The sequence below is a fragment of the Argopecten irradians genome, chromosome 7 (genome assembly GCF_041381155.1).
Source record: "Argopecten irradians isolate NY chromosome 7, Ai_NY, whole genome shotgun sequence".
NCBI lineage: Eukaryota > Metazoa > Mollusca > Bivalvia > Pectinida > Pectinidae > Argopecten > Argopecten irradians.
Window position 1 is genome coordinate 9,157,573 of NC_091140.1, and position 26,728 is coordinate 9,184,300.

General features: G+C 39.1%; 1 protein-coding gene across 1 annotated transcript in view; it reads left to right on the forward strand.

The window, feature by feature from the left end:
• The window catches only part of LOC138327488 (cytoplasmic FMR1-interacting protein-like), a 38,107-nt gene extending 20,409 nt beyond the window's left edge, over positions 1-17,698 (forward strand). Inside the window, 8 exon segments of the mRNA XM_069273613.1 lie at positions 9,959-10,102; positions 10,461-10,551; positions 10,853-10,983; positions 12,485-12,563; positions 13,450-13,565; positions 14,087-14,325; positions 14,649-14,796; positions 17,225-17,698. Coding sequence (XP_069129714.1) covers positions 9,959-10,102; positions 10,461-10,551; positions 10,853-10,983; positions 12,485-12,563; positions 13,450-13,565; positions 14,087-14,325; positions 14,649-14,796; positions 17,225-17,392 — 1,116 coding nt within the window. The 3' untranslated portion in view covers positions 17,393-17,698.
• The last annotated feature ends 9,030 nt before the right edge of the window (positions 17,699-26,728 follow it).

A 26,728-nucleotide genomic window follows, 5' to 3' on the forward strand; every position in this document is an offset into this window, starting at 1 on the left:
CTACAGTGTGTGCTGTATAAAGTGTTTTCTATATTCTGACAGACTTTGACCACCTCCTACAGTGTGTGCTGTATAAAGTGTTTTCTATATTCTGACAGGCTTTGACCACCTCCTACAGTGTGTGCTGTATAAAGTGTTTTCTATATTCTGACAGGCTTTGACCACCTCCTACAGTGTGTGCTGTATAAAGTGTTTTCTATATTCTGACAGGCTTTGACCACCTCCTACAGTGTGTGCTGTATAAAGTGTTTTCTATGTTCTGACAGGCTTTGACCACCTTCTACAGTGTGTGCTGTATAAAGTGTTTTTTATATTCTGACAGGCTTTGACCATCTGCTACAGTGTGTGCTGTATAAAGTGTTTTCTATATTCTGACAGGCTTTGACCACCTCCTACAGTGTGTGCTGTATAAAGTGTTTTCTATATTCTGACAGACTTTGACCACCTCCTACAGTGTGTGCTGTATAAAGTGTTTTCTATATTCTGACAGACTTTGACCACCTCCTACAGTGTGTGCTGTATAAAGTGTTTTCTATATTCTGACAGGCTTTGACCACCTCCTACAGTGTGTGCTGTATAAAGTGTTTTCTATATTCTGACAGACTTTGACCACCTCCTACAGTGTGTGCTGTATAAAGTGTTTTCTATATTCTGACAGACTTTGACCACCTCCTACAGTGTGTGCTGTATAAAGTGTTTTCTATATTCTGACAGACTTTGACCACCTCCTACAGTGTGTGCTGTATAAAGTGTTTTCTATATTCTGACAGACTTTGACCACCTCCTACAGTGTGTGCTGTATAAAGTGTTTTCTATATTCTGACAGGCTTTGACCACCTTCTACAGTGTGTGCTGTATAAAGTGTTTTCTATATTCTGACAGGCTTTGACCACCTCCTACAGTGTGTGCTGTATAATGTGTTTTCTATATTCTGACAGGCTTTGACCACCTCCTACAGTGTGTGCTGTATAAAGTGTTTTCTATATTCTGACAGGCTTTGACCACCTCCTACAGTGTGTGCTGTATAAAGTGTTTTCTATATTCTGACAGACTTTGACCACCTCCTACAGTGTGTGCTGTATAAAGTGTTTTCTATATTCTGACAGACTTTGACCACCTCCTACAGTGTGTGCTGTATAAAGTGTTTTCTATATTCTGACAGGCTTTGACCACCTCCTACAGTGTGTGCTGTATAAAGTGTTTTCTATATTCTGACAGACTTTGACCACCTCCTACAGTGTGTGCTGTATAAAGTGTTTTCTATATTCTGACAGGCTTTGACCACCTCCTACAGTGTGTGCTGTATAAAGTGTTTTCTATATTCTGACAGACTTTGACCACCTCCTACAGTGTGTGCTGTATAAAGTGTTTTCTATATTCTGACAGGCTTTGACCACCTCCTACAGTGTGTGCTGTATAAAGTGTTTTCTATATTCTGACAGACTTTGACCACCTCCTACAGTGTGTGCTGTATAAAGTGTTTTCTATATTCTGACAGGCTTTGACCACCTCCTACAGTGTGTGCTGTATAAAGTGTTTTCTATATTCTGACAGACTTTGACCACCTCCTACAGTGTGTGCTGTATAAAGTGTTTTCATATTTCTGACAGTGTGTGCTGTATAAAGTGTTTTCTATATTCTGACCTTTGACCACCTCCTACAGTGTGTGCTGTATAAAGTGTTTTCTATATTCTGACAGACTTTGACCACCTCCTACAGTGTGTGTTGTATAAAGTGTTTTCTATATTCTGACAGGCTTTGACCACCTCCTACAGTGTGTGCTGTATAAAGTGTTTTCTATATTCTGACAGACTTTGACCACCTCCTACAGTGTGTGCTGTATAAAGTGTTTTCTATATTCTGACAGACTTTGACCACCTCCTACAGTGTGTGCTGTATAAAGTGTTTTCTATATTCCGACAGACTTTGACCACCTCCTACAGTGTGTGCTGTATAAAGTGTTTTCTATATTCTGACAGGCTTTGACCACCTCCTACAGTGTGTGCTGTATAAAGTGTTTTCTATATTCTGACAGACTTTGACCACCTCCTACAGTGTGTGCTGTATAAAGTGTTTTCTATATTCTGACAGACTTTGACCACCTCCTACAGTGTGTGCTGTATAAAGTGTTTTCTATATTCTGACAGGCTTTGACCACCTCCTACAGTGTGTGCTGTATAAAGTGTTTTCTATATTCTGACAGGCTTTGACCACCTCCTACAGTGTGTGCTGTATAAAGTGTTTTCTATATTCTGACAGACTTTGACCACCTCCTACAGTGTGTGTTGTATAAAGTGTTTTCTATATTCTGACAGACTTTGACCACCTCCTACAGTGTGTGCTGTATAAAGTGTTTTCTATATTCTGACAGGCTTTGACCACCTCCTACAGTGTGTGCTGTATAAAGTGTTTTCTATATTCTGACAGACTTTGACCACCTCCTACAGTGTGTGCTGTATAAAAGTGTTTTCTATATTCTGACAGGCTTTGGACCACCTCCTACAGTGTGTGCTGTATAAAGTGTTTTCTATATTCTGACAGACTTTGACCACCTCCTACAGTGTGTGCTGTATAAAGTGTTTTCTATATTCTGACAGACTTTGACCACCTCCTACAGTGTGTGCTGTATAAAGTGTTTTCTATATTCTGACAGGCTTTGACCACCTCCTACAGTGTGTGCTGTATAAAGTGTTTTCTATATTCTGACAGGCTTTGACCACCTCCTACAGTGTGTGCTGTATAAAGTGTTTTCTATATTCTGACAGACTTTGACCACCTCCTACAGTGTGTGCTGTATAAAGTGTTTTCTATATTCTGACAGGCTTTGACCACCTCCTACAGTGTGTGCTGTATAAAGTGTTTTCTATATTCTGACAGACTTTGACCACCTCCTACAGTGTGTGCTGTATAAAGTGTTTTCTATATTCTGACAGGCTTTGACCACCTCCTACAGTGTGTGCTGTATAAAGTGTTTTCTATATTCTGACAGGATTTGACCACCTCCTACAGTGTGTGCTGTATAAAGTGTTTTCTATATTCTGACAGGCTTTGACCACCTCCTACAGTGTGTGCTGTATAAAGTGTTTTCTATATTCTGACAGGCTTTGACCACCTCCTACAGTGTGTGCTGTATAAAGTGTTTTCTATATTCTGACAGACTTTGACCACCTCCTACAGTGTGTGCTGTATAAAGTGTTTTCTATATTCTGACAGACTTTGACCACCTCCTACAGTGTGTGCTGTATAAAGTGTTTTCTATATTCTGACAGGCTTTGACCACCTCCTACAGTGTGTGCTGTATAAAGTGTTTTCTATATTCTGACAGGCTTTGACCACCTCCTACAGTGTGTGCTGTATAAAGTGTTTTCTATATTCTGACAGGCTTTGACCACCTCCTACAGTGTGTGCTGTATAAAGTGTTTTCTATATTCTGACAGGCTTTGACCACCTTCTACAGTGTGTGCTGTATAAAGTGTTTTCTATATTCTGACAGACTTTGACCACCTCCTACACAGTGTGTGCTGTATAAAGTGTTTTCTATATTCTGACAGGCTTTGACCACCTCCTACAGTGTGTGCTGTATAATGTGTTTTCTATATTCTGACAGGCTTTGACCACCTCCTACAGTGTGTGCTGTATAAAGTGTTTTCTATATTCTGACAGGCTTTGACCACCTCCTACAGTGTGTGCTGTATAAAGTGTTTTCTATATTCTGACAGACTTTGACCACCTCCTACAGTGTGTGCTGTATAAAGTGTTTTCTATATTCTGACAGACTTTGACCACCTCCTACAGTGTGTGCTGTATAAAGTGTTTTCTATATTCTGACAGACTTTGACCACCACCTCCTACAGTGTGTGCTGTATAAAGTGTTTTCTATATTCTGACAGACTTTGACCACCTCCTACAGTGTGTGCTGTATAAAGTGTTTTCTATATTCTGACAGGCTTTGACCACCTCCTACAGTGTGTGCTGTATAAAGTGTTTTCTATATTCTGACAGGCTTTGACCACCTCCTACAGTGTGTGCTGTATAAAGTGTTTTCTATATTCTGACAGACTTTGACCACCTCCTACAGTGTGTGCTGTATAAAGTGTTTTCTATATTCTGACAGACTTTGACCACCTCCTACAGTGTGTGCTGTATAAAGTGTTTTCTATATTCTGACAGACTTTGACCACCTCCTACAGTGTGTGCTGTATAAAGTGTTTTCTATATTCTGACAGGCTTTGACCACCTTCTACAGTGTGTGCTGTATAAAGTGTTTTCTATATTCTGACAGACTTTGACCACCTCCTACAGTGTGTGCTGTATAAAGTGTTTTCTATATTCTGACAGGCTTTGACCACCTCTACAGTTGTGCTGTATAAAGTGTTTTCTATATCTGACAGACTTTGACCACCTCCTACAGTGTGTGCTGTATAAAGTGTTTTCTATATTCTGACAGACTTTGACCACCTCCTACAGTGTGTGCTGTATAAAGTGTGTTTTCTATATTCTGACAGGACTTTGACCACCTCCTACAGTGTGTGCTGTATAAAGTGTTTTCTATATTCTGACAGACTTTGACCACCTCCTACAGTGTGTGCTGTATAAAGTGTTTTCTATATTCTGACAGACTTTGACCACCTCCTACAGTGTGTGCTGTATAAAGTGTTTTCTATATTCTGACAGACTTTGACCACCTCCTACAGTGTGTGCTGTATAAAGTGTTTTCTATATTCTGACAGACTTTGACCACCTCCTACAGTGTGTGCTGGCTTTCACCTAAGTGTTTTCTATATTCTGACACTTGACCACCTCTACAGTGTGTGCTGTATAAAGTGTTTTCTATATTCTGACAGACTTTGACCACCTCCTACAGTGTGTGCTGTATAAAGTGTTTTCTATATTCTGACAGACTTTGACCACCTCCTACAGTGTGTGCTGTATAAAGTGTTTTCTATATTCTGACAGGCTTTGACCACCTCCTACAGTGTGTGTGCTGTATAAAGTGTTTTCTATATTCTGACAGGCTTTGACCACCTTCTACAGTGTGTGCTGTATAAAGTGTTTTCTATATTCTGACAGGCTTTGACCACCTTCTACAGTGTGTGCTGTATAAAGTGTTTTCTATATTCTGACAGGCTTTGACCACCTCCTACAGTGTGTGCTGTATAAAGTGTTTTCTATATTCTGACAGGCTTTGACCACCTTCTACAGTGTGTGCTGTATAAAGTGTTTTCTATATTCTGACAGGCTTTGACCACCTCCTACAGTGTGTGCTGTATAAAGTGTTTTCTATATTCTGACAGGCTTTGACCACCTTCTACAGTGTGTGCTGTATAAAGTGTTTTCTATATTCTGACAGGCTTTGACCACCTGCTACAGTGTGTGCTGTATAAAGTGTTTTCTATATTCTGACAGACTTTGACCACCTCCTACAGTGTGTGCTGTATAAAGTGTTTTCTATATTCTGACAGACTTTGACCGGCTTCGACAGTGTGTGCTGTATAAAGTGTTTTCTATATTCTGACAGGCTTTGACCACCTGCTACAGTGTGTGTTGTATAAAGTGTTTTCTATATTCTGACAGACTTTGACCACCTCCTACAGTGTTTTCTATATTCTGACAGGCTTTGACCACCTCCTACAGTGTGTGCTGTATAAAGTGTTTTCTATATTCTGACAGGCTTTGACCACCTCCTACAGTGTGTGCTGTATAAAGTGTTTTCTATATTCTGACAGACTTTGACCACCTCCTACAGTGTGTGTTGTATAAAGTGTTTTCTATATTCTGACAGGCTTTGACCACCTCCTACAGTGTGTGCTGTATAAAGTGTTTTCTATATTCTGACAGACTTTGACCACCTCCTACAGTGTGTGCTGTATAAAGTGTTTTCTATATTCTGACAGGCTTTGACCACCTCCTACAGTGTGTGCTGTATAAAGTGTTTTCTATATTCTGACAGACTTTGACCACCTCCTACAGTGTGTGCTGTATAAAGTGTTTTCTATATTCTGACAGGCTTTGACCACCTCCTACAGTGTGTGCTGTATAAAGTGTTTTCTATATTCTGACAGACTTTGACCACCTCCTACAGTGTGTGCTGTATAAAGTGTTTTCTATATTCTGACAGGCTTTGACCACCTCCTACAGTGTGTGCTGTATAAAGTGTTTTCTATATTCTGACAGGCTTTGACCACCTCCTACAGTGTGTGCTGTATAAAGTGTTTTCTATATTCTGACAGACTTTGACCACCTCCTACAGTGTGTGCTGTATAAAGTGTTTTCTATATTCTGACAGGCTTTGACCACCTCCTACAGTGTGTGCTGTATAAAGTGTTTTCTATATTCTGACAGACTTTGACCACCTCCTACAGTGTGTGCTGTATAAAGTGTTTCTATATTCTGACAGCTTTGACCACCTCCTACAGTGTGTGCTGTATAAAGTGTTTTCTATATTCTGACAGCTTTGACCACCTCCTACAGTGTGTGCTGTATAAAGTGTTTTCTATATTCTGACAGACTTTGACCACCTCCTACAGTGTGTGCTGTATAAAGTGTTTTCTATATTCTGACAGGCTTTGACCACCTCCTACAGTGTGTGCTGTATAAAGTGTTTTCTATATTCTGACAGCTTTGACCACCTCCTACAGTGTGTGCTGTATAAAGTGTTTTCTATATTCTGACAGACTTTGACCACCTCCTACAGTGTGTGCTGTATAAAGTGTTTTCTATATTCTGACAGGCTTTGACCACCTCCTACAGTGTGTGCTGTATAAAGTGTTTTCTATATTCTGACAGACTTTGACCACCTCCTACAGTGTGTGCTGTATAAAGTGTTTTCTATATTCTGACAGACTTTGACCACCTCCTACAGTGTGTGCTGTATAAAGTGTTTTCTATATTCTGACAGGCTTTGACCACCTCCTACAGTGTGTGCTGTATAAAGTGTTTTCTATATTCTGACAGACTTTGACCACCTCCTACAGTGTGTGTTGTATAAAGTGTTTTCTATATTCTGACAGACTTTGACCACCTCCTACAGTGTGTGCTGTATAAAGTGTTTTCTATATTCTGACAGGCTTTGACCACCTTCTACAGTGTGTGCTGTATAAAGTGTTTTCTATATTCTGACAGACTTTGACCACCTCCTACAGTGTGTGCTGTATAAAGTGTTTTCTATATTCTGACAGACTTTGACCACCTCCTACAGTGTGTGCTGTATAAAGTGTTTTCTATATATTCTGACAGGCTTTGACCACCTCCTACAGTGTGTGTTGTATAATGTGTTTTCTATATTCTGACAGGCTTTGACCACCTCTACAGTGTGTGCTGTATAAAGTGTTTTCTATATTCTGACAGCTTTTCTGTATAAGTGTTTTCTATATTCTGACAGCTTTGACCACCTCCTACAGTGTGTGCTGTATAAAGTGTTTTCTATATTCTGACAGGCTTTGACCACCTCCTACAGTGTGTGCTGTATAAAGTGTTTTCTATATTCTGACAGGCTTTGACCACCTTCTACAGTGTGTGCTGTATAAAGTGTTTTCTATACTCTTGACAGACTTTGACCACCTCCTACAGTGTGTGTTGTATAAGTGTTTTCTATATTCTGACAGACTTTGACCACCTCCTACAGTGTGTGTTGTATATGTGTTTTCTATATTCTGACAGGCTTTGACTACCTCCTACAGTGTGTGTTGTATAATGTGTTTTCTATATTCTGACAGGCTTTGACCACCTCCTACAGTGTGTGCTGTATAAAGTGTTTTCTATATTCTGACAGGATTTGACCACCTCCTACAGTGTGTGCTGTATAAAGTGTTTTCTATATACTGACAGACTTTGACCACCTCCTACAGTGTGTGCTGTATAAAGTGTTTTCTATATTCTGACAGGCTTTGACCACCTCCTACAGTGTGTGCTGTATAAAGTGTTTTCTATATTCTGACAGACTTTGACCACCTCCTACAGTGTGTGCTGTATAAAGTGTTTTTCTATATTCTGACAGACTTTGACCACCTCCTACAGTGTGTGCTGTATAAAGTGTTTTCTATATTCTGACAGGCTTTGACCACCTCTTACAGTGTGTGCTGTATAAAGTGTTTTCTATATTCTGACAGGATTTGACCACCTTCTACAGTGTGTGCTGTATAGAGTGTTTTCTATATTCTGACAGGCTTTGACCACCTCCTACAGTGTATGCTGTATAAAGTGTTTTCTATATTCTGACAGGCTTTGACCACCTCCTACAGTGTGTGCTGTATAAAGTGTTTTCTATATTCTGACAGGAATTGACCACCTCCTACAGTGTGTGCTGTATAAAGTGTTTTCTATATTCTAACAGACTTTAGCCACCTTCTACAGTGTGTGTTGTATAATGTGTTTTCTATATTCTGACAGGCTTTGACCACCTCCTACAGTGTGTGCTGTATAAAGTGTTTTCTATATTCTGACAGGCTTTGACCACCTCCTACAGTGTGTGCTGTATAAAGTGTTTTCAATATTCTGACAGGAATTGACCACCTCCTACTCTGTGTGCTGTATAAAGTGTTTTCTATATTCTGACAGGGTTTGACCACCTCTTACAGTGTGTGCTGTATAAAGTGTTTTCTATATTCTGACAGGCTTTAGCCACCTTCTACAGTGTGTGTTGTATAATGTGTTTTCTATATTCTGACAGGCTTTGACCACCTCCTACAGTGTGTGTTGTATAATGTGTTTTCTATATTCTGACAGGCTTTGACCACCTCCTACAGTGTGTGCTGTATAAAGTGTTTTCTATATTCTGACAGGCTTTGACCACCTCCTACAGTGTGTGCTGTATAAAGTGTTTTCTATATTCTGACAGACTTTGACCACCTCCTACAGTGTGTGCTGTATAAAGTGTTTTCTATATTCTGACAGGCTTTGACCACCTCCTACAGTGTGTGCTGTATAAAGTGTTTTCTATATTCTGACAGGCTTTGACCACCTCCTACAGTGTGTGTGCTGTATAAAGTGTTTTCTATATTCTGACAGACTTTGACCACCTCCTACAGTGTGTGCTGTATAAAGTGTTTTCTATATTCCGACAGACTTTGACCACCTCCTACAGTGTGTGCTGTATAAAGTGTTTTCTATATTCTGGCAGGGTTTGACCACCTCTTACAGTGTGTGCTGTATAAAGTGTTTTCTATATTCTGACAGGATTTGACCACCTCCTACAGTGTGTGCTGTATAAAGTGTTTTCTATATTCCGACAGACTTTGACCACCTCCTACAGTGTGTGCTGTATAAAGTGTTTTCTATATTCCGACAGACTTTGACCACCTCCTACAGTGTGTGCTGTATAAAGTGTTTTCTATATTCTGACAGGCTTTGACCACCTCCTACAGTGTGTGTTGTATAATGTGTTTTCTATATTCTGACAGGCTTTGACCACCTTCTACAGTGTGTGCTGTATAAAGTGTTTTCTATATTCTGACAGACTTTGACCACCTCCTACAGTGTGTGCTGTATAAAGTGTTTTCTATATTCTGACAGACTTTGACCACCTTCTACAGTGTGTGCTGTATAAAGTGTTTTCTATATTCTGACAGGCTTTGACTACCTCCTACAGTGTGTGCTGTATAAAGTGTTTTCTATATTCTGACAGACTGTGACCACCTCCTACAGTGTGTGCTGTATAAAGTGTTTTCTATATTCCGACAGACTTTGACCACCTCCTACAGTGTGTGCTGTATAAAGTGTTTTCTATATTCTGACAGGGTTTGACCACCTCTTACAGTGTGTGCTGTATAAAGTGTTTTCTATATTCTGACAGGCTTTGACCACCTCCTACAGTGTGTGCTGTATAAAGTGTTTTCTATATTCTGACAGGCTTTGACCACCTCCTACAGTGTGTGTTGTATAATGTGTTTTCTATATTCTGACAGGCTTTGACCACCTCCTACAGTGTGTGCTGTATAAAGTGTTTTCTATATTCTGACAGGCTTTGACCACTTCCTACAGTGCCATCTACAACCTGTACCAGGGATTTGTTGGTGCTCCACATTTCAGGGCTATCTGCCGTCTGATTGGCTATCAAGGCATCGCCGTGGTGATAGAAGAACTTTTAAAGATAGTCAAAGCTTTGGTACGTAGAAAATTGGAAATATGATACAGGAAGACAAGTTGTTATACTCTTAGATAAATGAACATATAATGATTTTTAAATTGCATATTTTTTTTTGAACTATTTTTTAAAATTTGATTTAATATGTATTATACAAGCAAAACTGTAAATATGTTTATGATTAGAAATTTTGATACACAAATATTTGATTTTAACTAAAACTAATTATTAAGAACAAGCACAAATGAATAGTAAAGAATTGGAATTTTTAATCTTAACTAAAATTAATTACAATGTATTAGGAACAAATAAAAAGTAAAAAGAAATAAGTGTTCTATGACTTATGATCTTTTAACACTTTGGTTTGTAATGTTGACAGTTGAAGGGAACCTTGTTTGAATATGTGAAGACTTTGATGAGAGTGATGCCAAATGTTTGTCGTTTATTACGATATGACTACGGATCACCAGGTTAGTGGTTATCAGTCTCTGTTATAAATCACCACAAGACTTTAAGCAGACCTGAACAGAAAACTTGAATTGATACAGATGTAAAATCATTTGTGCATTTCAGTTAATTATTTTGTCATTTTGAGAGCATGCAAATATATTTACCCTTATTTCATCTAGGTGTTGATATCCTGTATTTTATTGATAAGGATGTTATATGTCTCAGTGATGAAATATTTGTCATGTTTTGTTAGCAGAAAATACTTTTGTTTTGATTGTGTTGTCTACCTGGTACTAATCACTCAATAATTGGTTGACCCAGGTGTGATGGGGTATTACCAGGCCCAGCTAAACGACCTGATCCAGTACCCTGATCTGAGGACCGAGGTGTTTCAGAGTTTCCGCGAAGTCGGCAACGCTATTCTCTTCTGCATGTTAGTGGAACAATCTCTGGTATGTAGGTCTACCACTCACATTGATTCATTTCCATACCCTCTTTAATACTAACTTTCAGTTTTCCAAACATTATTGAGAGTTTGATTTCTTGAATAGATTTTAATACATATTTAGTTATTCTTTGAAACATGAAGTTAATTGTTTGCCTCTCCAGTTCTACGTATGATATGACCCGCTAGCTTGAAAAGAATATGTTGACTAAAACATTTTCTAAAAAAATCTCACCAACATGTATTCATTTGAGAAATTAGATTTATTACATTTAATATTGATATATACAGTCAAACCTCGATGATTCGAACTTCGATGAATCAAATTTCTCGCTGTATCGAACTTTTTGTCTGGTCCCGAATTTCTTCACTATATAACATTACTAACTAACCCATGTATGAATCAAAGTTTTATGAATTGAATTTCTCGATGTATCGAACTTTTTTCATGGACCATTTGTTATAGAATCATAGGTAACGGACACTCGATGATTCGAATAAAAATTTACCTGTACAGATCAGGTGTTCGCCGATACCCCGCGGCATGCTGTCACACCTAGCTGTCTCGCGACTGCCCTTCGCCGGACATTAGGGATTATGACAGCTTGTGTTGCTAGCTTGATATCATCAAGATAATTAATATCACTAATCAGGCCGATACCCGGTGCTTTGTTTTTACAAGCTGCGTTATTAAATCATTAGTATGGCAAAGATACAGTTAGTCGTTTTTTATGTTCGCCGCCGCCATTGGTAGCGGTTTGTAGAATTTACGGAACAGTAAATAGCGAGCCACATTATTAGTAACCCATACTCAATGGTTACATTGCACAACTTTGGCATAAATACTGGAGCAAATCGATCATTCTAAATCGAAGTATTTTGTAGGTGTTGTAGCGCTTTCGGTTCCTATTTTTTAGTATCGTTTTTACAACGTGTTTTCTTTTTTATATTCATTCCGTAATATTAACCATCGCTTAAATAGTCACCAAATGAACACTTGTACATGAGTTAGGCCTAGTACACGTAAGTCTTGTTTATAATATACGTATGTACTGCTGACGATAGCAATTAGTTTCTCCTATATCAAACCAAGAATATCGATCTTTTAGAATCTACAATCTACGTTTTGTAGATTCTAAAATTGCTAACGATAGCAATAAATGTGATTAATTGCATACTTCGTTTTTATTTTGTTTTGCTTGTGGTACAATGATTATAAAGTTTACGGAACGGAGACGACATGTATACAACTACCACAGTTGGTCATGGTAAAAAAAACCATTGGTCTAATTTCAACCACGAATAATTCGAAGTCTCGATGTTTCGAAGTTTTTCTGACGGTCCCTTCAACTTCGATACATTGAGGTTTGACTGTACTTCTGGAAAAAATTAAGTGGGTATAAAGATGTTTTCAGAATATTCTCTTTCAATACTGACTTATGGGATGGATTGATTACAAATAAAGAAATAAAACGGGCATTTATAAAGGATTACATTGACTGTTTCAGACACAAGAGGAGGTGTGTGATTTGAAACATGCAGCTCCGTTTCAGAACATCATACCCAAACCATTTATTCCAATAAAAGGTAAGACTTCTGGTCATGTAGATGTTGTTTGGTAGGCTTGTTGATACTTCTTGTCTGTCGATAAAGAGAAAAAAGATAGCTGTTATTGACATTGCATTTTACTAACAATTTAAGACAATCAAGGGGAGACCAGGGTAATATTTTCTAAGGATACTGACATCTTAACATTCTACAAGTACACTTGCCAAAGGTTTTATCACATTCAACTTTATGAATATACTTGTTTTTATCACATTCAACTTTATGAATATACTTGTTTTTATCACATTCAACTTTATGAATATACTTGTTTTTATCACATTCAACTTTATGAATATACTTGTTTTTATCACATTCAACTTTATGAATATACTTGTTTTATCACATTCAACTTTATGAATATACTTGTTTTATCACATTCAACTTTATGAATATACTTGTTTTTATCACATTCAACTTTATGAATATACTTGTTTTTTCTGTTGTTTTCTTCTTTATCATGTGACTGTTTCTTTTATGTTGTCCTATTTTGACATATTTTGTCTTCACGATCAGGATTACTTCCATGTCCCCTATATTCTACTTACACAGTAACCAGTACATAAGTGATCAGGTGGTGTAGTGGTTAAGCCACTCGCCTTTCACCTAGCCGGCCGGGGTTCGATCCCCAGCACAGACGTGAAAAGGTTAGGGGTCACTTGCCCTATCACGTGGGGTTTCTCCGGGCACTTCGGTTTCCTCCCACACTAAGACCCTCACACATTTACATCCGGGCCATCGAGAGAAATTTTCATAAGTTGTATAACTTGTTTCGTAATCGATGTAAAATAAATAAAGTTTCTATTTTCAACCAGTACATTAAAGGGTTAGATAGTTTGGTAGTGACCTATATCATATCACTTTACAGAGGGTGATAACAGAAAGGAGAAAGAACAGGAACTGAAGATGATGATGAAGAGACTGGAGGCGAAGTATGCTGCTCTCCAAGTGGTGCCAGTCATCTCCAAACTAGGCAATAGTCAGGTATGTACTGGTGATACCAGTCATCTCCAAACTAGGCAATAGTCATCTCCAAACTAGGCAATAGTCAGGTATGTACTGGTGATACCAGTCATCTCCAAACTAGGCAATAGTCATCTCCAAACTAGGCAATAGTCAGGTATGTACTGGTGATACCAGTCATCTCCAAACTTGGCAATAGTCATCTCCAAACTAGGCAATAGTCAGGTATGTATTGGTGATACCAGTCATCTCTGAACTTGGCAATAGTCATCTCCAAACTAGGCAATAGTCAGGTATGTACTGGTGATACAGTCATCTCCAAACTAGGCAATAGTCATCTCCAAACTAGGCAATAGTCACGTATGTACTGGTGATACCAGTCATGTCCAAACTAGGCAATCGCAGGTAAAGTAAAATCAATTAAAAAATGCAGTCCTAATGGAGAATAGTAAAAAATATAAAGGTCATAAAATGATGCTAGGTTATATAAAATATATATTATTAGTGCTAAATAAATAAAACCTAATATTATCATGTTACAGCAAAGTGAGATAGCCGCAGAAGGTGACCTGTTGACCAGGGAGAGACTCTGCTGTGGTCTGTCCATGTTTGAGATTGTACTGACCAGGATCCGGACTTTTGTAGAGGATCCGCTGTGGATCGGTCAGCAGCCAGCCAACGGTGTGATGAACATTGATGAATGTACAGAGTTCCACAGACTGTGGAGCGCCATACAATTTGTCTTCTGTATCCCTGTAGGAGACAATGAGTATACTATTGAGTAAGTGTGGCCAGCAAGTGTTAAACATGCCGGGGATCCAGAAAATAATAGTTCCTTATACACATATACAAGCCAACTTTTAGTCTTTCAGATAAGGTTTCTCCCCTGAACACATAAAGGACAGCCACCTTTCCTCTCCCTAGCAGTTATTATAATACATGTCAAAAGACATGTCAGTAAACATTGTTAAATTATACAATTTTTCCATAAAATTTTGAAACTTCCAATATCATTGTAGCACACCCAAACTTAAAATTTACGTTGACCACAACAAATTAGTAAATTACACAAGTTTTTATGTAATTAATATTGAACTGTTACAGAGAGTTGTATGGTGAGGGTCTGAACTGGGCAGGTTGTGCTCTCATTATCCTCCTTAACCAGCAGAGAAGGTTTGAGGCTCTCGACTTCAGCTACCACATCCTCAAGGTCAATCGGGTGGACATGAAGGACGAAAATGTCAAAGGAATTGTTAGTACACATAATATCACATTAATTAAAGAGTCTCCAGTTTTAGTTCTGGTTTGTTAACAGTGTATCAAACTTCAATAAACAATTCACATTTTAGTGGCATCATGTATAAGATGTTTGTTTCATCTCAAAATGTTACCTAATAGGTAACAATTGACAAATGTGTCCATTAAAGGCCCACTACCTTTCCAAAACAGCTTTTAATTTTTAAAATGGGAATGTAAAACGAGATCGATAATTTTGTAGCGTCGCAAAAGTTATTAACTTACCGTTAATACTACACGTATTATCACCTTCTGAACAATTTAATTAAAATAAATAAAATAATAATTTTCATAACGCGGGTCGTCTATGTTTCCCGCCGTCGTCCTAAATACCGCGCGGTAGTTGGCAATCACTGCTCCAGACGGCAAAGCAGCAAAATGACTCTCCACCGTTATCTTATATTACGCAGGAAATCTTGCATATGTTTGGCATTGTAACCTCCGTAGGCCTTCGACATATATTTTCTGATGTTATTAAGGTTTTTAAGAAACTTTTTTAGCCCACCATCATCAGATGGTGGGTTATTCAAATCGCCTTTCGTCCGTGGTCCGTCGTCCGTCCGTCCTTCCGTCCGTCCGTCCTTCCGTCCGTCCGTCCGTCCGTTAACAATTCTTGTTACCGCTATTTCTCAGAAAGTACTGAAGGAATCTTTCTCAAATTCCATATGTAGGTTCCCCTAGGACCCTAGTAGTGCATATTGCATTTTGGGACCAATCAGTCAACAAGATGGCCGACCGGCGGCCATCTTGGATTTTGATAGTTAAAGTTTGTTACCGCAATTTTCCAGAAAGTACTGAAGGTATCTTTCTCAAATTTCATATGTAGGTTCCCCTAGGACCCTAGTTGTGCATATTGCATTTTGGGACCAATCAGTCAACAAGATGGCCGACCGGCAGCCATCTTGGATTTTGATAGTTAAAGTTTGTTACCGCTATTTCCCAGAAAGTACTGAAGAAATCTTTCTCAAATTTCATATGTAGGTTCCCCTAGGACCCTAGTTGTGCATATTGCATTTTGGGACCAATCAGTCAACAAGATGGCCGACCGGCAGCCATCTTGGATTTTGATAGTTAAAGTTTGTTACCACTATTTCTCAGAAAGTACTGAAGGGATCTCTCTCCAATTTCATATACATGTTTCTCTTGAACCCTAGTTGTGCATATTGCATTTTGGGAGTGTATCGGTCGACAAGATGGCCGACCGGCGGCCATCTTGGATTTTGATAGTTAAAGTTTGTTACTGCTATTTCTCAGGAAAGTACTGAAGGGATCTTTCTCAAATTTCATATGTAAGTTTCCCTAGGACCTTGGTTGTGCATATTGCATTTTGGGACCAATCAGTCAACAAGATGGCCGACTGGTGGCCATCTTGGATTTTGATAGTTAGAGTTTGTTACTGCTATTTCCCAGAAAGTACTGAAGGAATCTTTCTCAAATTTCATATGTAGGTTCCTCTTGAACCCTAGTTGTGCATATTGCATTTTGGGAGTGATCGGTCAACAAGATGGCCGACCGGCGGCCATCTTGGATTTTGATAGTTAAAGTTTGTTACTGCTATTTCCCAGAAAGTACTGAAGGAATCTTTCTCAAATTTCATATGTAGGTTCCTCTTGAACCCTAGTTGTGCATATTGCATTTTGGGAGTGATCGGTCAACAAGATGGCCGACTGGCGGCCATCTTGGATTTTGATAGTTAAAGTTTGTTACCGCTATTTCTCAGAAAGTACTGAAGGAATCTTTCTCAAATTTCATATGTAGGTTCCCCTAGGACCCTAGTTGTGCATATTGCATTTTGAGACAGATCGGTCAACAAGATGGTCGAATGGCGGCCATCTTGGATTTTGATAATTAAAGTTTGTTACCGCTATTTCTTAGAAAGTACTGAAGGGATCTTTCTCAAATTTCATGTACAGGTTCCTCAAGGGGTCTAGTGCATTTTCGGTCAGCAAGATGATCGACAGGTAGCCATCTTGGATTTTGATAATTGAAGTTTGAAGTTACTGCTACATATCTCAGAAAGTACTGGAAGGATCTTTCTCAAGTTTCATATATATTTATATAGTATGCAGTAAAAGTTTGAAAAGCAGGGAAAAGATCCCTCTTTCTGTTGTCAGACATAGATCATTCTTTGGTGGGCGCCAAGATCCCTCTGGGATCTCTTGTTTAATTTGCTTCGGAAAGGTAGTGGGCCTTTAAAAAACACATTAAAATCTTCCAAAATTTGCTGGCTGCATTTGTTTGAATCGAAATGCAAATGAAATGCATCTCTAGATGTTTGGTTGTGTAAGTGTTATGGATTTACTTACTTTATACAGTTATTACAATTATGATACACAATGATATCACTTTTTGGTTTTCATAGTAGTATCTTTGATATTTTACAGCAACTGAAAAAGATGGTGGACAGGATAAGGAAATTCCAGATATTAAACAATCAGATATTTGCTGTGTTGAACAAATACCTAAAGACGAATGACTCGGACAGTATTCCTGTAGAACATGTGAGGTGTTTCCAGCCACCGATCCACCAGTCACTGGCCACCACTATATGAACACTGCAGAATGATTCATTAATCTCCACAAGTTGCTGGACAGGAATGACTGTAGGACCTGGACAATACAATGATAGACTGTCCCACACTACTGCTGAATGGAAACTGCAGGACTGTTCATTCATAAGCAGAATGTGGTTTGTTCATTATGTAACCTACCAGCTCCACATCACAGCCAAGCTTAACACTACTACTGCAGGGCTTACATTGTTGATTTACGTGAAGGTCAAGGACTGTTAATCAGTATTAACCAGGCCTGTGTGTTCATTGACTAGGGGGTGGGGGATCACAGTCATTGACTTGGGGTGGGGGATCACAGTCATGGGTGGGGGATCACAGTCATTGACTAGGGGTGGGGGATCACAGTCATTGACTAGGGGTGGGGGATCACAGTCATTGACTAGGGGTGGGGGATCACAGTCATTGACTAGGGGTGGGGGATCACAGTCATGGGTGGGGGATCACAGTCATGGGTGGGGGATCACAGTCATTGACTAGGGGGTGGGGGATCACAGTCATTGACTAGGGGGTGGGGGATCACAGTCATTGACTAGGGGGTGGGGGATCACAGTCATGGGTGGGGAATCACAGTCATTGACTAGGGGTGGGGGATCACAGTCATTGACTAGGGGGTGGGGGATCACAGTCATTGACTGGGGTGGGGGATCACAGTCATGGGTGGGGGATCACAGTCATTGACTAGGGGTGGGGGATCACAGTCATTGACTAGGGGGTGGGGGATCACAGTCATGGGTGGGGATCACAGTCATGGGTGGGGGATCACAGTCATTGACTAGGGGTGGGGGATCACAGTCATGGGTGGGGGATCACAGTCTGGGTGGGGGATCACAGTCATGGGTGGGGGATCACAGTCATTGACTAGGGGTGGGGGATCACAGTCATGGGTGGGGGATCACAGTCATGGGTGGGGGATCACAGTCATTGACTAGGGGTGGGGGATCACAGTCATTGACTAGGGGTGGGGGATCACAGTCATTGACTAGGGGTGGGGGATCACAGTCATGGGTGGGGATCACAGTCATTGACTAGGGGTGGGGGATCACAGTCATGGGTGGGGATCACAGTCAGGGTGGGGGATCACAGTCATTGACTAGGGGTGGGGGATCACAGTCATTGACTAGGGTGGGGGATCACAGTCATTGACTAGGGTGGGGATCACAGTCTGTGGGGGATCGTCATGGGGTGGGGGATCACAGTCATTGACTAGGGGTGGGGGATCACAGTCATTGACTAGGGGTGGGGGATCACAGTCATTGACTAGGGTGGGGGATCACAGTCATGACTAGGGTGGGGGATCACAGTCATTGACTAGGGGGGGGATCACAGTCATTGACTAGGGGTGGGGGATCACAGTCATGGGTGGGGGATCACAGTCATTGACTAGGGGTGGGGGGGATCACAGTCAGGGTGGGGATCACAGTCATTGACTAGGGGTGGGGGATCACAGTCATTGACTAGGGGTGGGGGATCACAGTCATTGACTAGGGTGGGGATCACAGTCATTGACTAGGGGTGGGGGATCACAGTCATTGACTAGGGGGTGGGGGATCACAGTCATTGACTAGGGGTGGGGGATCACAGTCATTGACTAGGGGTGGGGGATCACAGTCATGGGTGGGGGATCACAGTCATTGACTAGGGGTGGGGGATCACAGTCATGGGTGGGGGATCACAGTCATTGACTAGGGGTGGGGGATCACAGTCATTGACTAGGGGTGGGGGATCACAGTCATTGACTAGGGGTGGGGGATCACAGTCATTGATGGGTGGGGGATCACAGTCATGGTGATCACAGTCATGGGTGGGGGATCACAGTCATTGACTAGGGGTGGGGGATCACAGTCATTGACTAGGGGTGGGGGATCACAGTCATGGGTGGGGGATCACAGTCATTGACTAGGGGTGGGGGATCACAGTCATTGACTAGGGGGTGGGGGATCACAGTCATGGGTGGGGGATCACAGTCATTGACTAGGGGGTGGGGGATCACAGTCATTGACTAGGGGGTGGGGGATCACAGTCATTGACTAGGGGGTGGGGGATCACAGTCATTGACTAGGGGTGGGGGATCACAGTCATTGACTAGGGGGTGGGGGATCACAGTCATGGGTGGGGGATCACAGTCATTGACTAGGGGTGGGGGATCACAGTCATTGACTAGGGGTGGGGGATCACAGTCATAAGGACAGTGGTACTGCTCAAAGATTCATTGATCTACTAGTTGCTAGATTTTGCTACATAAACGCAGAAGAATGAATGAAAGACTTAGCATGCATGTTCATGAATGAATCTTATCAGTTCCTAGCCATAGTAACAAAGTTGGATTCGAATTGTAACAAATCTACTGTTTTTACCCACAATATCCACTAGCCCCATGTCATACTATAGAACCTTAGACCCTGATAACCAGTAATGATGTAGGTCAGCAATGACACCTTTAGTAATTCAGGTGTTCAAATGGCCCACATATAACTAATGTTTATTTATTGTTTTATGGAATATTTATGTGGAATCTTCTTTATACTTAAATGAGAACAAAATAAAATGCTATCTTAATCACATTTTCATATCAGAAGTTAGATACTTGTATGATAATTTGTGTTGAACAGTCTGTTCAGGACATGTGTAATACACCTCCACTATAGGGCCAATGGCCAGTAATATAAATCTTATAAGTAGCCACTCTCAAGCTACAGTCTATAGGAAAATGAGATTAAATCCTCTTTATCTCGTTTTATAGTCAATATATCATATCCATTGTTTTTGTACGCCATGTTTTGTAAAATGATGATAGTCTTCCTTAAACTTTTAGAACAAGTATATATTACATTTCTTTAATAATTTTGATATTATAGAAATTATGATAGTAAACATATATACCAGATCTTGATGAATAGGATTTCAATACCAAGCTTTAAATTACTTTTAATATTTCATCTTACTTTTCATGGTGTGTTTTTCAAATCTTTAAGATTTAGTCAAAGATGTAAGTATTTCAGCAGGACTTGCACATAAATACACATAAAATTTTCAAATCTAAAGATAATAATTACATGTCTCATGTTGCCATGAAGGAAATTAAAAACTCCTTTTATTTTGTTGGAAAAAAATTCTTTTAGTATGTATTATCCAGTTATAAGGATTGTTTTAGAAGTACCATCTTACATACCTAGCTGTTAAATCTGGATCAGATTTGGTCTGAACCAGAAATTCTGGTTGTCAGTAGTGAAATATTTGTAGTGTGTGTGTGTGTGTTTTATCAAATTTTCATGTACATTATATGTACGTATATTTAATGAAACCATTTCATAAATAAATGTAAGACTGAATTGAGATTTCATTTAAGCTTACTTCTGATGAAATCAATTCAGGATTGACTTCTATTTTCATACGCTTGTACTTTTTCCCAGGCAAGGTGCTTGCTTTGATAATAATAAATGTATGACACAAATCCATAAGGTTATATTATTACAGGCATAATATCATTGATAACTCAGTCACTTTGATCTGATCCCTTCTGATTGTAGAATCTCATTGATAAAATCTGATCACTTTCAATTAATACATCATAGGTATTACTGTATAACTATCATAATGTGTCTTTACAGTTGGGTCAGAAAACCATATTGTTTTCTCACAAAATGTGATGTATATATTTTGTAGGAAAACAATATGATTTTCTCATGTGAATAAAAGAAGCTACAATCACTACTACTAGACAATAGAAGATATTTATACATAAAATGACTAGATATTCCATAATATGACCTATAATTCTGCTATAATTCTGATGACATCAATATGACATTCACATGTCTATGTATATATCATTATACCCTGTTCCCATTAACCTTAGCTGTTACATATGTATGTATATTTAATACAAATTTCAGCAATACAAATGAAAGCTTTATCGCTATGGCAACAACTAAGCTGGATAGTTAAAATGGACTTTTTAGTATGTTTGGTAATGTTTGTGACGTATAGTCTATAGTGCACTTGTTAAAATATCAACTAGGCATGCTTTAACACCTGTCTTTAATGTATAGTTAATTGGATTTATAATAAATTTCATAATAATTTATAAAATAAAGAAATATTTAATAGGTCCGCATATAAACCTTGTACATTAAATCAAAAGTTATGGATTTATGTATGACCATTTTCACCAAGCAGTAAAAATCTTTCATGTTTAACAATTAGTGAATTTGAGTACATGTGTTTGTTACAAAACTAGTTAGAGCAGTATATAGACAATAAATGGTTGTTTCAAAGCGTATGCTTTATTGATGGACGTGGAAGCAATATGTAATCATGTCTTATATCGTCAGCATGATTACTATATATGGTATATATCACGAAAAACATTATATGAAGTAAATATACAAAAATAATGTTCCATGTATAAAGAATGGTGTTTTACTGGTCCCTAAATACTTTAATTACACTTTTGTTTGGTGAGCAAGTCATTTCTTCAGACAACTGAATGATAAAAGTGCTTTTTTATACCCTAATCATGTTACAAGATTCAGTATAAGGGAACATTGAGGTGTAACATGTATAGTGCAATACAGTCCCACTTAGCTGGAAATACATCAACGTTTTGTACATAATTGATGTAGAAATAATTATGGATTAAAACACAATTCAATAAATTATAAATTACGCATTATTCTTAAACTTTGTTTTTGATTTAGCAAAGATTGTTGCGGTACCCTCAACACTTGACTACCATGCAGCATTCCTTGTCGACGACGTAATTAATTTTGACGTGTTGCCACGTCAATGCAATGGCGTTCACTGAAATGGTTGATAGAAACCAACATGAATTCATCAATTTGCGTTTAAGCATGGGATAAAAAGAATCAAACAAGTCTCTGGTTTCTTATTCAAAATATTCTACTAGAGTGAAGATATCCCTGTCAACATGCCAGATCCATGTAAGATTCTATTTGTCTCCGTACTTTGTTATGTAAGGAAACTTTACCAGTCGTCCAGCTGAACTTCTATTGGTCTCCGAACTTTGTTTTGTAAGGGAACTACAGTCGTCTAGCTGAACTTCTATTGGTCTCCGTACTTTGTTATGTAAGGAAACTTTACCAGTCGTCCAGCTGAACTTCTATTGGTCTCCGAACTTTGTTTTGTAAGAAAACTTTACCAGTCGTCTAGCTGAACTTCTATTAGGCTCCGTACTTTGTTTTGTAAGGAAACTTTACCAGTCGTCCAGCTGAATTTATTTAGTCTCCGAACTTTGTTTTGTAAGGAAACATTACCAGTCGTCCAGCTGAACTTCTATTGGTCTCCGTACTTTATTTTGTAAGGAAACTTTACCAGTCGTCTAGCTGAACTTCTATTAGTCTCCGTACTTTGTTTTGTAAGGAAACTTTACCAGTCGTCCAGCTGAACTTCTATTAGTCTCCGTACTTTGTTTTGTAAGGAAACTTTACCAGTCCTCCAGCTGAACTTCTATTAGTCTCCGTACTTTGTTTTGTAAGGAAACTTTACCAGTCGTCCAGCTGAACTTCTATTGGTCTCCGTACTTTGTTTTGTAAGGAAATTTTACCAGTCGTCCAGCTGAACTTCTATTAGTCTCCGTACTTTGTTATGTAAGGAAACTTTACCAGTCCTCCAACTGAACTTATATTGTGCTCCGTACTTTGTTTTGTAAGGAAACTTTACCAGTCGTCTAGCTGAACTTCTATTAGTCTCCGTACTTTGTTATGTAAGGAAACTTTACCAGTCCTCCAACTGAACTTATATTGTGCTCCGTACTTTGTTTTGTAAGGAAACTCTCCAGTCGTTTAGCTGAACTTCTATTGGTCTCCGTACTTTGTTTTGTAACGAACTTTATCAGTCCTCCAACTGAACTTCTATTAGTCTCCGTACTTTGTTTTGTAAGGAAACTTTACCAGTCGTCTAGCTGAACTTCTATTAGACTTCTTACTTTGTTATGTAAGGGAACTTTACCAGTCGTCCAGCTGAACTTATATTAGTCTCCGTACTTTGTTTTGTAAGGAAACTTTACCAGTCGTCTAGCTGAACTTCTATTAGTCTCCGTACTTTGTTTTGTAAGGAAACTTTACCAGTCGTCCAGCTGAACTTCTATTAGTCTCCGTACTTTGTTTTGTAAGGAAACTTTACCAGTCGTCCAGCTGAACTTCTATTAGTCTCCGTACTTTGTTTTGTAAGGAAACTTTACCAGTCGTCCAGCTGAACTTCTTTTAGTCTCCGAACGTTGTTTTGTAAGGAAACTTTACCAGTCGTCTAGCTGAACTTCTATTAGTCTCCGTACTTTGTTTTGTAAGGAAACTTTACCAGTCGTCTAGCTGAACTTATATTAGTCTCCGTACTTTGTTTTGTAAGGAAACTTTACCAGTCGTCCAGCTGAACTTCTATTAGTCTCCGAACGTTGTTTTGTAAGGAAACTTTACCAGTCGTCTAGCTGAACTTCTATTAGTCTCCGTACTTTGTTTTGTAAGGAAACTTTACCAGTCGTCCAGCTGAACTTCTTTTAGTCTCCGAACGTTGTTTTGTAAGGAAACTTTACCAGTCGTCTAGCTGAACTTCTATTAGTCTCCGTACTTTGTTTTGTAAGGAAACTTTTCCAGTCGTCCAGCTGAACTTCTATTAGTCTCCGTACTTTGTTTTGTAAGGAAACTTTACCAGTCGTCCAGCTGACCTTCTATTAGTCTCCGCACTTTGTTTTGTAAGGAAACTTTACCAGTCGTCCAGCTGAACTTCTATTAGTCTCCGTACTTTGTTTTGTAAGGAAACTTTACCAGTCGTCTAGCTGAACTTCTATTAGTCTCCGTACTTTGTTTTGTAAGGAAACTTTACCAGTCGTCCAGCTGAACTTCTATTAGTCTCCGTACTTTGTTTTGTAAGGAGACTTTACCAGTCGTCTGGCTGAACTTCTATTAGTCTCCGTACTTTGTTTTGTAAGGAAACTTTACCAGTCGTTCAGCTGAACTTCAATTGGTCTCCGTACTTTGTTTTGTAAGGAAACTTTACCAGTCGTCTAGATGAACTTCTATTGGTCTCCGTACTTTGTTTTGTAAGGAACTTTACTAGTCGTGCAGTTGAACTTATATTGGGCTCCGTACTTTGTTTTGTAAGGAGACTTTACCAGTCGTCTAGCTGAACTTCTATTAGTCTCCGTACTTTGTTTTGTAAGGAAACTTTACCAGTCGTCTAGCTGAACTTCTATTAGTCTCCGTACATTGTTTTGTAAGGGAACTTTACCGGTCGTCCAGCTGACCTTCTATTAGTCTCCGAACTTTGTTTTGTAAGGAAATTTTACCAGTCGTCCAGCTGCACTTCTATTATTCTCCGTACTTTATTTTGTAAGGAAACTTTACCAGTCGTCTAGCTGAACTTCTATTAGTCTCCGTACTTTGTTTTGTAAGGAAACTTTACCAGTCGTCCAGCTGAACTTCTATTAGTCTCCGTTCTTTGTTTTGTATGAAACTTTACCAGTCGTCCAGCTTAACTTATATTGGGCTCCGTACTTTGTTTTGTAAGGGAACTTTATCAGTCGTCCAGCTGAATTTCTTTTAGTCTCCGTACTTTGTTTTGTAAGGAAACTTTACCAGTCGTCCAGCTGAACTTCTATTAGTCTCCGTACTTTGTTTTGTAAGGAAATTTTACCAGTCGTCTAGCTGAACTTCTATTAGTCTCCGTACTTTGTTTTGTAAGGAAACTTTACCAGTCGTCCAGCTGAACTTCTATTAGTCTCCGTACTTTGTTTTGTAAGGAAACTTTACCAGTCGTCCAGCTGAACTTCATTTAGTCTCCGAGCGTTGTTTTGTAAGGAAACTTTACCAGTCGTATAGCTGAACTTCTATTAGTCTCCGTACTTTGTTTTGTAAGGAAACTTTACCAGTCGTCCAGCTGAACTTCTATTAGTCTCCGTACTTTGTTTTGTAAGGAAACTTTACCAGTCGTCCAGCTGAACTTCTATTAGTCTCCGTACTTTGTTTTGTAAGGAAACTTTACCAGTCGTCCAGCTGAACTTCTATTAGTCTCCGTACTTTGTTTTGTAAGGAAACTTTACCAGTCGTCCAGCTGAACTTCTATTAGTCTCCGTACTTTGTTTTGTAAGGAAACTTTACCAGTCGTCCAGCTGAACTTCTATTAGTCTCCGTACTTTGTTTTGTAAGGAAACTTTACCAGTCGTCCAGCTGAACTTCTATTAGTCTCCGTACTTTGTTTTGTAAGGAAACTTTACCAGTCGTCCAGCTGAACTTATATTAGTCTCCGTACTTTGTTTTGTAAGGAAACTTTACCAGTCGTCCAGCTGAACTTATATTAGTCTCCGTACTTTGTTTTGTAAGGAAACTTTACCAGTCGTCCAGCTGAACTTCTATTAGTCTCCGTACTTTGTTTTGTTAGGAAACTCTACCAGTCGTCAAGCTGAACTTCAATTGGTCTCCGTACTTTGTTTTGTAATTAACTTTACCAGTCGTTTAGCTGAACTTCTGTTGGTCTCCGTACTTTGTTTTGTAACAAACTTTACCAGTCGTCCAGCTGAACTTCTATTAGTCTCCGTACTTTGTTTTGTAAGGAAACTTTACCAGTCGTCTAGCTGAACTTCTATTAGTCTCCGTACTTTGTTTTGTAAGGAAACTTTACCAGTCGTCCAGCTGAACTTATATTGGGCTCCGTACTTTGTTTTGTAAGGAACTTTACCAGTCGTCCAGCTGAACTTCTATTAGTCTCCGTACTTTGTTTTGTAAGGAACTTTAGCAGTCGTCCAGCTGAACTTCTATTAGTCTCCGTACTTTGTTTTGTATGAAACTTTACCAGTCGTCCAGCTGAACTTATATTTGGCTCCGTACTTTGTTTTGTAAGGGAACGTTATCAGTCGTCCAGCTGAACTTTACAAATTCAATTGCGCGATTGGTGAAAGGTGAAAATCATATTTTTTCACATCAAACCTTTCGTAGTCTGGTTATAAGAGTCATTTCTCGAATGTTCGCCAACACGTCTTTATCCTGCGAAAGCACAAAATAAATCGACCGCGCGAATCTAACAGGCATGTATTTATGGTAAGGCTAAATGATTCGAAATGAGTCACTTTGTTGTAGATATTTAAAGTGAACAGTCGGGCAAGGATGGCTAAAGTCGGTAAAAATGGTGTGAATGTATCCAGTATAATTTCTTATGAAATAGAAAAGTAAAATCTCTCGCCAAAATCTGTCTGCGTACGAATAAATTAATTTAAAGTATAGGAATCCTAAAACGTCCTCCCTTTCAGCTTTCCTTTACTTTAATGGTCAGAACTGGGAAACGTAAGCAGAACTTTGCCGTCGTATT